At 37.5% G+C, this 15,351-nt stretch overlaps 1 protein-coding gene across 1 annotated transcript in view; it reads right to left on the bottom strand.

Annotated features, from left to right (window-relative positions):
* Positions 1–635: 635 nt before the first annotated feature.
* The window catches only part of Oca2 (OCA2 melanosomal transmembrane protein), a 336,227-nt gene continuing 321,511 nt past the window's right edge, over positions 636–15,351 (bottom strand). The window contains exon 23 of the mRNA XM_027925820.2: positions 636–723. Coding sequence (XP_027781621.2) covers positions 636–723 — 88 coding nt within the window. The remainder of the gene's footprint in view (positions 724–15,351) is intronic.

The following is a 15,351-nucleotide window of genomic DNA, read 5'->3' as shown; positions in this document are numbered from 1 at the left end:
AACACTCCAGAGAAGAATGTAAATGGAGAAAATGAAAATGTAACATAATGTAAACTACTTAAAACCCAAGAAACTAATAAATTCCAAAAACCTTTTGTCAAGGAACACTTTATTTTTTTAAAAATAGATGAAATGTTTCCTTACAAGTGGTATGCTTTTTTCCCAGAAAGAATCTATATTCAGGGGCACACCATTTGAATGCTGATTATTTTAACATGAAAATTGAATACATAAAGAAAAACTGTCTTTAGTTTCAGGAGAAGTGACAATTAAATAGCACAAGCTATTTTGAGTGGATTTGTGTCTTTTTCTACACAGGATAGCAAGAAGTGTTTTTGTAACATACATATTTTCCAGTAGGGGACACTTGGGTAAGTTATCTTGTATTGCCTATACTTTTGTCCCCCTGCCAACCCCATCTCAGGGAGAAATGGCATAAAGAGAACACCATGATTTTCCAGCATTCGTTCAATCAAGAGTGTGTTTGTGAATGCCAAAGGTCTGTTCCAGCGCATCTCCATGCAGCACCATCCCGGAATAAGCACCTTTTCTTCTCCAAAGAGTGGTCCTGGGGTAGTTTTATGACAGATGTTGGTGATGGACCAGGTATCCCTTAATCTTCCATTGATGGATATCTATTCATTCCATCCCACTACAACATGAGCAACAAGGAGATAACACATCCCGACAGTGCAGGACACCACCATCATCGGGAAGCCCAACCTAAAATACAAAAAGAGATGGGTTATGGCATCTAGTGTCTGGTGAGAACCATGAAATGTGGACTCGTTATTATTATGTTATAACCATTATTATTTTTTGCTTTTAGAAATTAAGCTAGTTTTAGCTTAGATGATGAAGATGCATGCTTCTATTAGCTATCTCCCGTTGTGTGCAATTTTATTTGAAACCCATCCACTTAAAATTTTTTGTCATGGATATTTGCAGTTTCGGTGTATTCATTCACAAGATTAAAGGGTCTTCTACTCACACTATCAATGTCATGTATTGGGCTACTATTTACATCTCTGCATGTTTCCTTCAGCTGTGTCAAGTTTCAATTATCCTTCTCTAGAGATTTCCTGGAGAGGCCACATTCCCATTGACTCCTGAAGCCCCTTACACTTAATGTTGGGGGAGTTTGAGAGATAGGATTGAAAGATAAGGGCTTCTCTCATCTAAGAAAGGTAAGAGAAATGAACGGTATTTCCTCCTGTATTTGGTGAGGTGTGAGATGTCTGAATAGGTATGCACCAATGTAAAACAGTCATAAGAAGATGAAAGGTCCCCTCATTGTGAGCACCCCCGCCCAGCACACACATATATCCACAAATTCTTATCTTAACTTACAAATTCTCATAGATTCCGCTTCGGTGTTTGGAATCCACACCCTGTAGCCATTGAGTAATGTTGCTTTGTCACTAAAGAGAGTCCCTGCAAAACTCCTAGTTTTGATTCCAAAAGGCTTTAGTGTTCAACAGCAAAAACCTAGTATGTGATAATTATAATTATAGGGATTAGGACACTCTTCATTTCCTGGCCATGGACATGAGAGGAAGCTATTCAGAAAGAGCCACAGCAAGGTTCTCTCTACAAAGCTGTAATTCAACACAGGAATCACATTCATGAGTGAAAAGGCTCCTCAAATCCTGGGGCAAACTTGGATATTTCAAGAAGCAATAGGATGCTCTGAGTTTCTCTTGTGAACATGTTTCTTTGATCCTGCAACCTGTACACTTGGAAAAATGAGAAATTATACCCCATTTGATTCAAATGTATGATTATGTCAAGATCATTGTATTGTCATGAGCAACTAATAAAAAAAGTAGTTTTCAAGAAAGCTATTTAAATGTCCATGGATTTATCCACTTTTTTTTTGTAAAGCATATTAGCAAAATGTCAGTCGTGGTCAAAAAAACAAAATCTATGGTGGTATCTGGTCAACATGAGGTATCATACACACCATCAGAAGCCTCCATGGAAAAGAAACACCCTCTTTCCACAATGACACATTGTGTAGAATGGGTCAATGTCAAGAGAATATTGACTCTCCCAGCTGGGGCTCTGAGACACCTGGCCATGTTTCAGAAGAAAATCTACATTGCCAAGGAATAGATCCCACAGAAATCAGACCTTGCTCTTGGGGATCCCAAGCCTAGAGAAAGTTCCTCATGAACCGTTCTCCTATGCAGAAGAAAAGGAGAGCCACTGGTTTCTCAGGGATGGCACCAGCCCTGGAAGGAGCTTCACCTAGGGAATGGTGCAAGTACTTAGGTTCCATCAGCATCACTGTCACTATTATCTAAGCATCTACAATATCTAAGCTCTGCATTCACATGGCACCATCACTGACTTTATCACCTCCTGAATCTGGCATCATCACACCCACTATGCAGAGGGGATTTGGAGAAGGAAGCTGGCTTGCCCGGGACCGTTGGCTAGTTTTATATAGTGTGAAAATCCAAACTCTCTCAGGCCAGTTCTAATGTTCATATTTTTAATTATTACATACACTGCTTCCCTGTGAATATAGATAAATTATAACAACAAAGACACTCCATGAAAAACTAAATAACTGTTTGAATATCTGCCATATGCTAAGAACCACATAAACATAGACATGGATGTTTTCTATTATTTTCTAAACAAAATAAGGCATTTCATATTATCTCTTACATAGAGATGGGGGGGGGGAATGAAGCTTGGACATATTAAGAAATTTAGCAAAGACCAATACTACTAAGAAGCAGAGATTACATTTTGATATTTTTCTAGCTTCAAACCCTACATGCATACCCCAAATATAGATAGGTAACACAAAATACAATTTAAGAATTCTTATTTTCAATCCTGCTCTTGTCCAAATCCCTATTTGGGGAAAGTATTGAACATCTCCATGATTCAAATTCTTTATCTATAATATGCAGTAATAATAGTACCTACTTACCAAGGTTGTTATGAGGATTGCATGTTCATTAGAACAGGGTCTGGCCACATCAATGAGCCCTCAGCAAATGCTAGCAGCCCCTAGTCAGGCACCTGCCTCAGAGTGTCTGCTGACCAGAGTTTTAGTACAAAATCACAGAGTGAGAATGGAGTGCCTGTTTTGGATCAGAAGATGCATTTGATGGTGAAGAATTTAATAACACCAATACAGATTTACTAGAGAATAGAATATAATTGTTTAATTCTCAGAAACTATAGAACAGACTTGAATTCTGGAGAAAGATGAAATAGGTGCAGTTCTTCTTGTCCTTCCCACCAAGCATAGCTAACAAGCCTGGTCATTAGATATAAGGCAAACACAAGAGGGCGCTGAAGACCTTGAAGGGGAGAAAGCAGACCAGCTGGGAACTTTGGGACCTTGAAGACTATCATGGCAGTGAGTTTCCCCTCATATGTCCCTTATGTGTGGGAAGCTCACCCATGGGAAACTCAATGGACAGTAGACCCCTAAAATAAGAAAGGCTACAACAAAAGCTTGCTCTCTCTAACCAAAGGATCAGAGAAAGGTCAGCACAGTCAGATAGAAATCTTTTAGAGAATAACTGCCTAGCTCCAACCAAATACCACAGGAAATTCTTTAAAAGCTGCATTCCATCCCCTCAGCAAAGGTCAAGTGCGAGAGCAGAACTTCCACCTTCCCCAGGCTGTTCAGAGGCTCCCCTCCTATGATGTCAGTGGAGAGAAATGGGAATCATGAACCTTTACTCTACCTGGAAGGGAAGAGGTCCTCTTTCTTGCACTGGGGGACTTCAGAAGAGACCAAGAGGGAAGCCCAGGGTTTTACCACCTTCCAGCCCACAATGTTAGCAGATCTATGGAAGTCACATGAGAAGAAAAACAATGCTATCCTCCTCCTGATGTTACCAGGGAAGATCTAGTGGGGGACAGAGCATCCACCTCACTCAGCAATAAAACAGCTTCACTCTTCCTCTGAAATGTCAATAGAGGGAAAAGAGAACCTGGACTTGCAACTGTACCTGGCAGTAACAAGATGATGAACTCCTTCCCAACAGCATGGGGTCAGAGGAAGCAGGCTAACACAGAAGATTTAAATAAGATACAGACATAACACCAACAACACACTTGGTATCACAGAATGTTTCACCTGGAATGAAAAAAGACCATCAACAGATGTCAACAGTTAGATTGCATAAATCTTGAAACTATGTGACATGGGTTTCAAAGCAAATTACAAGAATTATTCATCAAACAACTATAATCGCACTTGAAACAAATGAAAAAAAATCAAGTCTCAGAAAATAAATTCAAGAAGTAAAAGAAAACCAAATGGAAATTTTAGAAATTAAAATGAGACAAAAAACAACAAAAAATATGGCCACAATAACATTACAGAGAATATTAAAGAAACAAATCAGTGAACTCGAAGGCACAACGGAAATTGTCCATCTGGACAACAGAGAAAAAATAAGACTGGGTTGTTAAAACAAACAAACAAACAAACTTTGAAGGATCTGGAACAGGAAAAAAAAAATCTAACATTTATGTCAGGAGAGCCTCAAAATGGGTGGAGAAAAAAGGAAGAGATGAAAAACTATTCAAAAAATAATGACTGAATTTTGGTAAAAGATATAAACTTGAAGATTAAAGAAGCCAAGCAAACGCTTAAAAGGACAGGACCCCCCCCCCCCCCGCAAAAAAAAAAAAAATCTATGCCCAGCTAAAACATAAACAAGCTCCTGATGTTATAGTTGAGATATGAAGTGTCTCCTAAAAGCTCATTGTGAGACAATGCAAGAAGGCTTAGAGGTGAAATGATTGGGTCATGAGAGCCTTAATCCAATCAGTGCATTAATCCCCTGATAAGGATTAACTTGGTGGTAACTGAAGGCAGATGGGGGTGTGGCTGGAGAAGGGAGGTCATTGGGGGCATGCCTTTGGGGTATATATTTTGTCCATAATGAGGAGAGTCTCTCTTTCTTTCTGCTTCCTGGTATGATGTCCTGAGTCACTTTTTTCCACCCCACTCTTCTGACATGATGTTCTGCCTCGCCTTAGGCCCAGAGCAATGAACCTCGTTGTTCTATGGACTGAGACCTCTGAAACCATGAGCCCCAAAATGAACTTTTCTTCCTCTAATTTCTTTTTTGTCAGATCTTTTGGTCACAGCAGTAAAAAAGCTAACTGAAACACCTGACAACTAAAGAAAACTAAAAATTAAAAGTAACAAGAGATAAAATGACATTTACTTATAGATAAAAACAGTATTTTTTCCATTCAGACTCCACAGAGGCTGTCAGGAAGCAGAACAACATTTTTCCATTGCTGAAAGATAAGATCTATCAACACAGATTTATATATTCATCAAATACAGTCCTCAGAAATGAAATAGAAGTCAAGACATTCTCAGATGAAGTAAAACCAAAAGAGCAGCAGGCATACCCTAAAAGAGTTGCTTAAAAGATCTTCAAATATAAAATGACAAAAGAAAGAATCTTGCAGCATCAGGAAGGAAGAACAAACTAATAAACAGAAACATGGGTAAGTACTGTCAACTTGCTTTCTCCTCTTAAGTTATTAACTGTGTGGTAGTTGAAGCAAAAATTATTTCAAAATAGCTATCGCCAAGGATTTATTTTTTAATTTATTTTTTTATTGGTTGTTCAAAACATTATAAAGCTCTTGACATATCATATTTCATACATTAGATTCAAGTTGGTTATGAACTCCCAGTTTTACCCCAAATACAGATTGCAGAATCACATCGGTTACACATCCACATTTTTACATAATGCCCTATTAGTAACTGTTGTATTCTGCTACCTTTCCTATCCTCTATTATCCCCCCTCCCTCCCCTCCCATCTTCTCTCTCTACCCCATCCACTGTAATTCATTTCTCTCCTTGTTTATTTTCCCATTCCCCTCACAACCTCTTATATGTAATTTTGTATAACAATGAGGGTCTCCCTCCATTACCATGCAATTTCCCTTTTCTCTCCCTTTCCATCCCACCTCATGTATCTGTTTAATGTTAATCTTTTCTTCCTGCTCTTCCTCCCTGCTCTGTTCTTAGTTGCTCTCATTATATCAAAGAAGACATTTGGTATTTGTTTTTTAGGGATTGGCTAGCTTCACTAAGCATAATCTGCTCTAGTGCCATCCATTTCCCTGCAAATTCTATGATTTTGTCATTTTTTAGTGCTGCGTAAATGTTCTACCCCAAAGAAATGATCAATGTTTAAGGTGATAGATGTGGTAATCACTCCAATTTGATCATTACAAGATGTTCATGTACATCAAAACATCATATTCTACCCTATATTTATATACAATTATTATGTGCCAATTCAAAATAAAAATTAAACAAAGCATTATGATTTTGATGTGATTCTCAAAGAATACACTGGAATACTTATAGTAATTATATTGTGAATGGATGAATATTAAGAGAAGCTAGATTTCCACACCCTCTTTGAACTGGCAAAGGGAAACACCAGTTGACTGTGTTAAGTTGCGTGTATACGTAGAATAGCACATAGAGCCACTACTAAAAAGTGTAGAGAAAGAGGTGCACTCAGAGACACTCAAGACAGAGCAGAATGGCATTCTAAGGAGTCATCCAGGAAGGCAGTAAAAACAGACAAACTAAAAAGAGAGTTAATCAACCGAAAAGAAAAATAAGATAGCAGATATAATCATCCCTAATACATCAATAATCAAATTAAATGTGATAGGTCTTAGCATGCCAATTAAAAGCAAGGCTTGCAGAGTGGACTGAAAACAGTCACACAACAAAAATCAAAAAGTCCTCAATATTCAACTGTGTTCTAATTACAAGAAAATCACTTCAACTACAATGGTATGGGTTGACTCAAAAATAAAAGGATGCTAAAGTAGAGACCATGAACATTAATCAGAGCACAGGAGTAGCTAGACTGATACAACATAGAGTATATTTCAGAGCCAAGAAAAATCCCAGGGCAAAGAGGGACACAACTTACTGATAAAGCAATCAGTCTACCAAGAGATCATGGTAATCCTAAATGCTCATTCATCAAATAACTTGGCTGAAAAACACATGAAATCAAAACTGACAAAACCAACAAGAGAAATCACAGATGCAAAAAAGGACTTGTAGATCGACAAATCAAAAGTTTTGGATGAAGACTTTGCTGTTGTCACAGCCAATGATAGAACTAGAAACACATTCAGCAAGGATAGAGAAGAACTCAAAAGATATCCTCCAGTAACCAGACTTCACTGATATCATACAGAACACCTATCCAAGGACAGAAGAATGCACATTCCTTTCAGTAGCCAAGAAACATTTAGCAAGGTAGATTAGACCGTGGGCCAGAAAACAAACCTTAACAGAGTTAAGACTCAAAATAACACACAGTTTGTTTTTGACCATATGCAACTAAACTAAAAAGCAATAATAGAAAGATAAAAGGGAAATTACCCAAGAAGTTTCAATTTAAAGAAGACTTCTTCTAAATAACCCATAGGGATAAGATACTGTATAAGGAAATTTTTTTTAAAAAAACACACATAGAACTGGAAAAAATAGAAATACATGTCACAGAGCAAATTTATAGCACTGAATGTTTACATTAGAAAAAAAAACTTTAATCAATACTTTAAGTTCCCATCTTAAGGAAAAAGAAAAAAAATAGAAAAATAAACCCAAACCAAGCAGAAAGAAAGAAATACTAAAGGGAAAGGCATAAATCCATGAAATTAAAAACAAAGAAATGGTAGAGAAAAATCAATGAAACAAAGAGCTGACTTTCTGTAAAGATCAATGAAACCAATCAACTTCAAGAAAGACTGACAAAGCAAAAACAGAGGAAAGACATGAATGATCAGCACTGATGAAACATGAATATCAGTACATATCCTGGGGACATCAAAGAATAAAAGAGGGAGACAGAATACAAACTGACCATGAATTTCATCACAAGAATGAAATAATCTCATTATCCTACATCTATTAAAAATTTAAATTACTAAACATCTTCTCCCTATGACCAAATTATTTCACTGGTGAATTCTAAAGAATTTCACTAATTCTACAAAGGCATTTTCAGAAAAAAGATGGAGAGGAAACATCATTTTCCAACTCATATTGTTACCTTGACCTGGTAAAGAAGATGAGCTATAGAAGAAAGCAGTGCAGTTAACATCATTCCCAGGGTGAGAGACGGAATGCTGGCCCAAGACAGGGTCTCACCAATCTTATTACCATTGTACTGAAAGCCCTAGCCAGTGTCATAAGGCAGAAGACATACAGAAATAGAAGAGTAAGAATGCCCCTATTTATACATCATTTGTATAGGAAATCCCAAGAAATCAACAACAACAAAAAAGCAAAAACATACAAAAATTCCTAAAACAAACCAGTTGGTAATAACTTCAATAATGACTGCAATACAAGAGCAATCATTTTTCCTACATACTACCTATAAACACTGGAAAATTAAAATTTAAAATGTGGCACCCGTGACAGTTATTTTGGAGAAAACTAAGTATACAGTATGGATTTAAGAACAGCAAAAGCAATCTTGTCAAAGAATGAAATGGGAGGCCATATCAAGGCCTTCTATGTAGCACTAGTGATCAAGGCAGTACAGTTCTGATGGAGATACAGACATGTGGTTCAATGAACCAGCATATAAAATTCAGGAATAGACCCCAAAGCCAGAAAATAAATAGCAACCTCAGCCTCACACTCTACCTAGATTAAGCCTCTAATGGATCATAGATTTAAATGCAAAGCATAAAATAAGACATTTAGAAGAAACCATAAGATAAAATATTTGAAGCCTGTAAGTTCAGTAAAAGAACATTCTTAAAAGTGATAGCAAAGTTCTGATTACATGAAAGAAAAAATAGACCTTATTTAAATAAAAATTTTTTTAAAAAAATTTTTTTGCTTAATAAAAGACTCTGGTATTAAGAATTGTAATACAAAAAAAAAAGCAAAGTACATGTATAAAGGCATAAATTGGCCTGAACATACTTTATATACAGAGATATGAAAAATTGTGCCCTATATGTGTAATAAGAATTATAATGCTTTCCACTGATGACATGTAGTTAAAAAAATAAAATTTAAAAAATTTTTAAAACCCAAAATTAAATTGGCAAAATTCCAGCTTTAGGATAGCTGGAAAAAAAAAAAAAGAGGATATAAAGAAAAGCTACTGAATGGGTAGAAATATTGGTGAAGGGCTCCTATCCAGAATATATAAAGAGTTCTCAAAAACTCAACAATACAAAACACAAGCAATCCAATTAGAAAAGGAGTAAGAGATGTCTCACTGAAGAGGATATATGAACAGGAAACTAGTACATGAAGAGGTGTTCAACAGCATGAGTCACTAGGGGAATGTTGATGATATAAGGCTGCTGATTCTGTGGCTGTGATTCTGGAGGGTATAATTCCCTGGGTTGAGAGAGGGCTCTTTACCAAGGCAAACAGGCTGCAGAGTGCCCACTGCACTCCTGACTGGGAGGCATATGCCCTTCAGGGAAGCAGGCATTGTGGACTTACAAAGATATCTTACAAAGATGTTTACAAAGATTAAAAAAAAATTCAGACTTACAAAGATATCTACACATACCACAAGGTAGCTCCTAACTCATAAAGATCCACACAGTCAGGGTTCCATGAATGTGATATGTGCATTTCCAGTTCAAAGATAACGCACCTAGGTAAACTGCCTCATTTTAATACATCAGGAACCAACAACTACAACACCATGCTCCCAGGCCAAATCTGTCACACCACCTGGGGGCACACGCTCAGACCTGGGGCACATGCCCACTGACAAGCTAGCTGGAGTGGTCTCTTCCTCATACGTTTTGGAAATCATGAGAAAAGGACTGCCCTAATATTAGTAAGGGTCAAGACAAGGGATAAAGTTGTTCCCGGGCAATGAGGGAGGCACTGTGAACAATCACTGTGCACCTGAGCAGTCGCAGAGTGCAAGCAAAGTCTGCAGCCAGCTCTTCCCAGGGACATCAGAGACTGGAGTGGCCCTTCCCAGGACAGCCCTGCTGCTTCTCCTGAGGGAACCAGGCAGTTGGGTTGGTGTTTCAACGCTGCACTCACTGATCAGCCAGGAGCCAGCTGAAAGGAGATTTATTTGAAGAGAAGAAGTAATGACTTCCTGTCCCTGCCAGCAGGACTCCAAATACACAGGACACTGATGCTCCAGCTTTACCCAGAGGCTTCCATTTCCCAGCAGATCCATTTGTATTGCTCCCCAAGGCTCTAGAATAAAGCAATACCTTTACCCAAAGCCTCAGGAAAAGCGGATTTGCTCACATCCAGTTACCAAGTCAGGCTTTCATTTCCCTTGGGGACTCTTTTCAATCCATTCTGGCTCTAACATCACACTGTGTTACGGAAGACGAAAACACTTGAATGTCAAAGTACAAATCAAGATGCAAAATGTCAGATGGATGCCCAGACAGACCCTGTGTTACACGTATTACGTTTTAACTTAAAAATACGCCTGGGCTAACATGCAGTGCTCCAAAGGACCAAAACTTCCTGATTATTGGGAAACAGGCTGACCCAGGACCCTGCCTGGAGGATTTTAACACAGCTCGGCACACTGGGCAGAGACCTGGTTTTCAACAAGAAATTTTTGCTAACAAAGCAAAATCGACCACTGAGCCACATCCCCAGCCCTAGGTGTTTTATTTATAATATCCTCCGGCCTCAGCCTCTGGAGCTGCTGGGATTACAGGCGTGTGCCACTGTGCCCAGCTTCTTCTATACTTTTTTGCTACATGCTTGGACTATGCTCCCTTAGCCACCCACTCTGGGAGGCATCCCCATGGTGCCTCGTCTTGACAAGTCCCAGTTCTCTAAGGCCATCCTCTGGGCTAGGACTCTCTCGTCTCGCCTCCATGAGATCTTCAGTCAGCCAAGTTCTCACTTCCTTAAATGTCCCATCATACATGGGGAAGCCTGTTACCCACTGAGCATCTCCACTGAGCATGGTCAGAGTCACACACTCACTACACTCTTGGCATGTGGGTAGGTGCCCTTTAAAGTTCTTTTTGATACCTTTTCTGAAAGGTCTTGGATCATCTTTCCCCTTATTCTCATCTTCATTTAGAATCTGACCTTGCTTCTTTGGGCTTTTTCGAGAACATTATATTTACCAAAGTTGAACAGCAGCAATTTTTGCCATCCCTACACAGTATCTTTTTTTTTCTTTTTTCTGCTTTTTGTTGTTGTTTTTTTGTTTTGTTTTGGTTTGGTTTGGTTTTTTTAAGGTTTTGTTCTTACCTTCCTCCTTCTTTCCTTCTTTCATATATTAAACTCACTCTGGATTGCATCTCCGTGACCCTCCTCCAAGAACTTTCTTTACCAGGAGCCTTCTTCTCTTATACCCATAATGCCTCTCTTGACTGGCATCTTTTATTAGCCAATAAATACCAGCAGATTTTCCTTTTTTCAAATTTTCTAAGGAATCTCCATACTGCTTTCCAGAGTGGCTGCACCAATTTGCAGTTCCACCAGCAATACATGAATATACCTTTATCCTCACATCCTCACCAGCACTTATTGTTGCTTGTATTCTTGAAAATTGCCATTCTGACTGGAGTGAGATAAAATTTTAGAGTAGTTTTGACTTTCATTTCTCTAATTACTAGAGATGTTGAGCATTTTTTCATATATTTGTGGATCAATTGTATGTCTTCTTCTGAGAAGTCTCTTCAGTTCCTTAGCCCATTTTTATTTGTATAGTATTTTGACATTTTTCACATCACTCCAATCACTTATTTAAATTTTTTTTGAGTTGCAGATGAACATAATGCCTTTATTTAATTGTTTATTTTTATGTGTGCTGAGGATCGAACCCAGTGCCTCACATGCGCTAGGTAAGTGCTCTATCCCTGAGCCACAACCCCAACCCTTCCAATCACTTTTTTTAAAAGCAAAGTCCAGGGGCTAGGGATGTGGCTCAAGTGGTAGCACACTCACCTGATATGCACGAGGCACTGGGTTTTACCCTCAGAACCACATAAACATAAAATAAAGATATTATGTCCACCTAAAACTAAAAAATAAATGTATAAAAAAAAGCAAAGTCCAGCTAGAAACTGATTTTTAATGTCTAGTTTTAAATCTTTACTTTAAATACTGTTTTACTGTCTTATAAAACATTATTTTATGCTTTGTAGTTTTTAATTCATTTTCTTGCTTTTATTATTTATGTATTTGCCTTTAGCAATGGTAATACAATTGATAATTTGAAATTTTTCAATGTACAATGATTTGAAATTTTTAATTCTCTATAACAAAAGATAAACAAACAGTATACTATGACCTCCTATATAACACAAAGAAAACAGGAAGTTTTAGTTTTTGTCAATTTCAAATACATTTTGTGGTCTTCATTAATTAAATAAGAGATTTAAAACTGGGGGTTTTATTTGTCAAATGATTATTATTATTTAAAATAAGTATATTCTGTTCAGATACATTTTAGTTACTTATGTTAGTTATTTAATTTGGTTTGATTTAATAGTATATTTACAAACATTAATTAACTAATTGACTTTTATAAACACATGTTTAACTAATCTTAGTGGAAAACACACAGAGGTCCTTGTCTCGCTTTGTCAGAGACAGAAAATAGAACAATGAAGGCATAAGAGCTCTGTTTAACAAGGCTGGGATGGGTCACATTTTACATTAATTTAATCCTATTGAAGTGAACTTGCAGTAGATAATATCTTATTTCAGAAAGAAAACATTAAACACAAGCAATCCTTATTAACTTAAAATTATTTTATGAATTCATATTTCTTTTTTATTTTTTTTTCCAAAAATCCAGACCTACCATGATTATAGTGGCATCAGGGCTACATAATTTCATGAGTTAACTTTGGTTTTCAACATCAAACCTTTTGCTGAATCTGAACCATGAAAGTCTGCTGGGCTTTTTAAAATCCCAATGGGTTTTTTGTTATTGTTGTTATTGGGGGTTTTATTTATTTATTTTACAGCACCAGCTCTGGCATTCTTGCTAGGCATTGCAGATGTCTTGCAGAGGTTGTTCTGTATTCTAAGCTAACACATATGCAGCATGCTATGATTTGCACATGATTAGTCCCCACCAAAGCTCATGTTGAAATTGGATTCTCAATGCAACCATGTCGAGCCATGCAGGGACCACTAAGAAGTATTAAATCAGTAAGGGATTAATGCCTTTGTTTGGAGAGTGAGCTCTTGCTCTTGCAGGACTGAATTGGCTACAGGAATGGATTGTTACTAAGAATTCCACTTCCTTTGCTTGCTCTCTTGCTTCCTCTCTCACCATATGACCTCTCTTTGCACAAATCCCCTAGTTATTCTGCTTTCCCGCCATGCTTGAAGCAGCCTGAAGACCTTATAAGAAACCAAGCAGATGTGGCATTATGTTCTTAGATTTTCCTACCTTTGGAATTATGAGCTAAAATAAACCTTTCATTTATAAATCACCTAGTGTTAGTGCTATAACAACATAAAATGGAGACACACCAGATTACAACAGCAGCAGCAGGAGGAGGAGGAGGAAGAGGAGAGGGAAGAAAGTTCTGTGTGGAAAGTTTGTGTATGGGGCAGTCACTCTGGGAAGAGGTTTTGGGCTGCCTTCATAGTAAATCAGTCACTCTTCTGTCATGTATAACTAATTAAAACAAATTTAAAAAGTTATAAAAAAAATAAAAAATATCAGTCACTGTGAGCCTCTGCCCTAGTACATATAATTTGGATAGCCTCTTTCTACACAAAAGAAAGAGTTCTTATATATATTTTTAAAATAATATTTTTTAGATAATGTGGTTTTAAAATTGCCTATCTTATTGAGAAAAAATAAGATGTGATTATGTCAGAAGTCATGGTGTGGTCAGAGGGAACATGTTCTGGAAATGCCCGAGGGCTCCCATCAAGACACCTTCCCACACAGCTGCAATGCCAACCAAGGGTGAAGAAGGAAACAAGACTCCGAGAGGATCTGCTGTTACCTGGAAAAGGCCAGTTGCAGAGAGTAAAGAGTTTCTTCACTGCTAAAAATTATACATTAGCCTCCTTGTGGAGAAAAGAAAACAACAACAAAAAAAAAACAGGTATTTAAGTAAACTTATACCCTGAACATTGTGCTATGAGCTTCATATGCCCCTTTTATTTGATTTTCACAACATCCTGTGTATTGTTGGGTAGCATTATCCCTAAATTACAGAAGACTGAGGCCCAAATAAATTGCTCTAGAGAGCTGAGATAGAAATTCACTAGAATTGTTACATACTAAAGTTCTAGAGTTGTCCTTTCCTATATAAAATAAAAAAGCGGTTTTCATTTCACACCTTTGTGGTCAGAAAAGATACTGGGTATGATTCCAAACCTCCTATATTTGGTAAAACTTGTTTGGTGATCTAACTAACATGTGACCTCTCCTGGAGAATATTCCATGGATGCTTGGGAGAAATGTGTATTCTGTTGTTATTGGTTTGAATATTCTCTATGCCTGTGTGATAGCCAAGCCAAAGTGACTCCATTTTGTTTAGTAACTCCATCCTGTAAAACAACCATGCCAAGTAGAAGGGTCAAGACTAGGGCAAGATGTTCTTTTCCTTTTGCTATAGAAACCTTTAAGAACACGGAACTAACTAATAGGGCATTGTTTCTGTAATTAGGGTAAGGGGGCTCTGTTTCTGTAACTGGGGTGACTGGGCTAATTATGATTGGCTAAGTGTCCCTCTGCCTGACTGCACTCTCCCGCTTCTGTAACCTGGCTTGCTTGCATTGGCTAGACCCCCAAATGTCCCTTTTGTGGTTTTCAGGCTTATAAGGAGCACCCTTGCAATTATTTGGGGCTGATGAAGGGAACAGCTTTATATTCTGGTCGCCACCGGTGTGCTTCAATAAAGGCTTGATTCGATTATATGTGAGTGGTCTGGAAGTCAATTTATGAAGCCCCAGGACGAAGCTTTAACTATAACACCTGTTAGATCCATTTGGTCTATATTGTTGCTCATGTCTACTGTTTCTTTGTTGAATTTTTTGTCTAATTGTTCCACTATTATTAAAAAATAGGGTGTTAAAATCTCTTATTAATATCATATTGTTGTTTATTTCTCCTTTCAGTTTTTTCAGTGTTTGCTTTATATATTTAGGTGCTCTAATGTTGGGTACATATGTTTTTATAATTGTTGTATCTTCCTGGTAGATTGACCTTTTGGTCATTATATAATCTCTTTCTTTGTCTCTTGTCATAGCTTTTGACCCAAAGTCTACGTCTATACCCCTGTTGTCTTTTATTTACCATTTGAAAGGAATGTTTTATTCCCATTCCTTTATTCAATTTATTTGTGTCCTT

This window comes from Marmota flaviventris, chromosome 2 (assembly GCF_047511675.1).
Source record: "Marmota flaviventris isolate mMarFla1 chromosome 2, mMarFla1.hap1, whole genome shotgun sequence".
In the NCBI taxonomy this organism is placed as follows: domain Eukaryota; kingdom Metazoa; phylum Chordata; class Mammalia; order Rodentia; family Sciuridae; genus Marmota; species Marmota flaviventris.
Note: the sequence above shows the minus strand (reverse complement) of the source record. Positions and strands in the feature narration are given on the sequence as shown.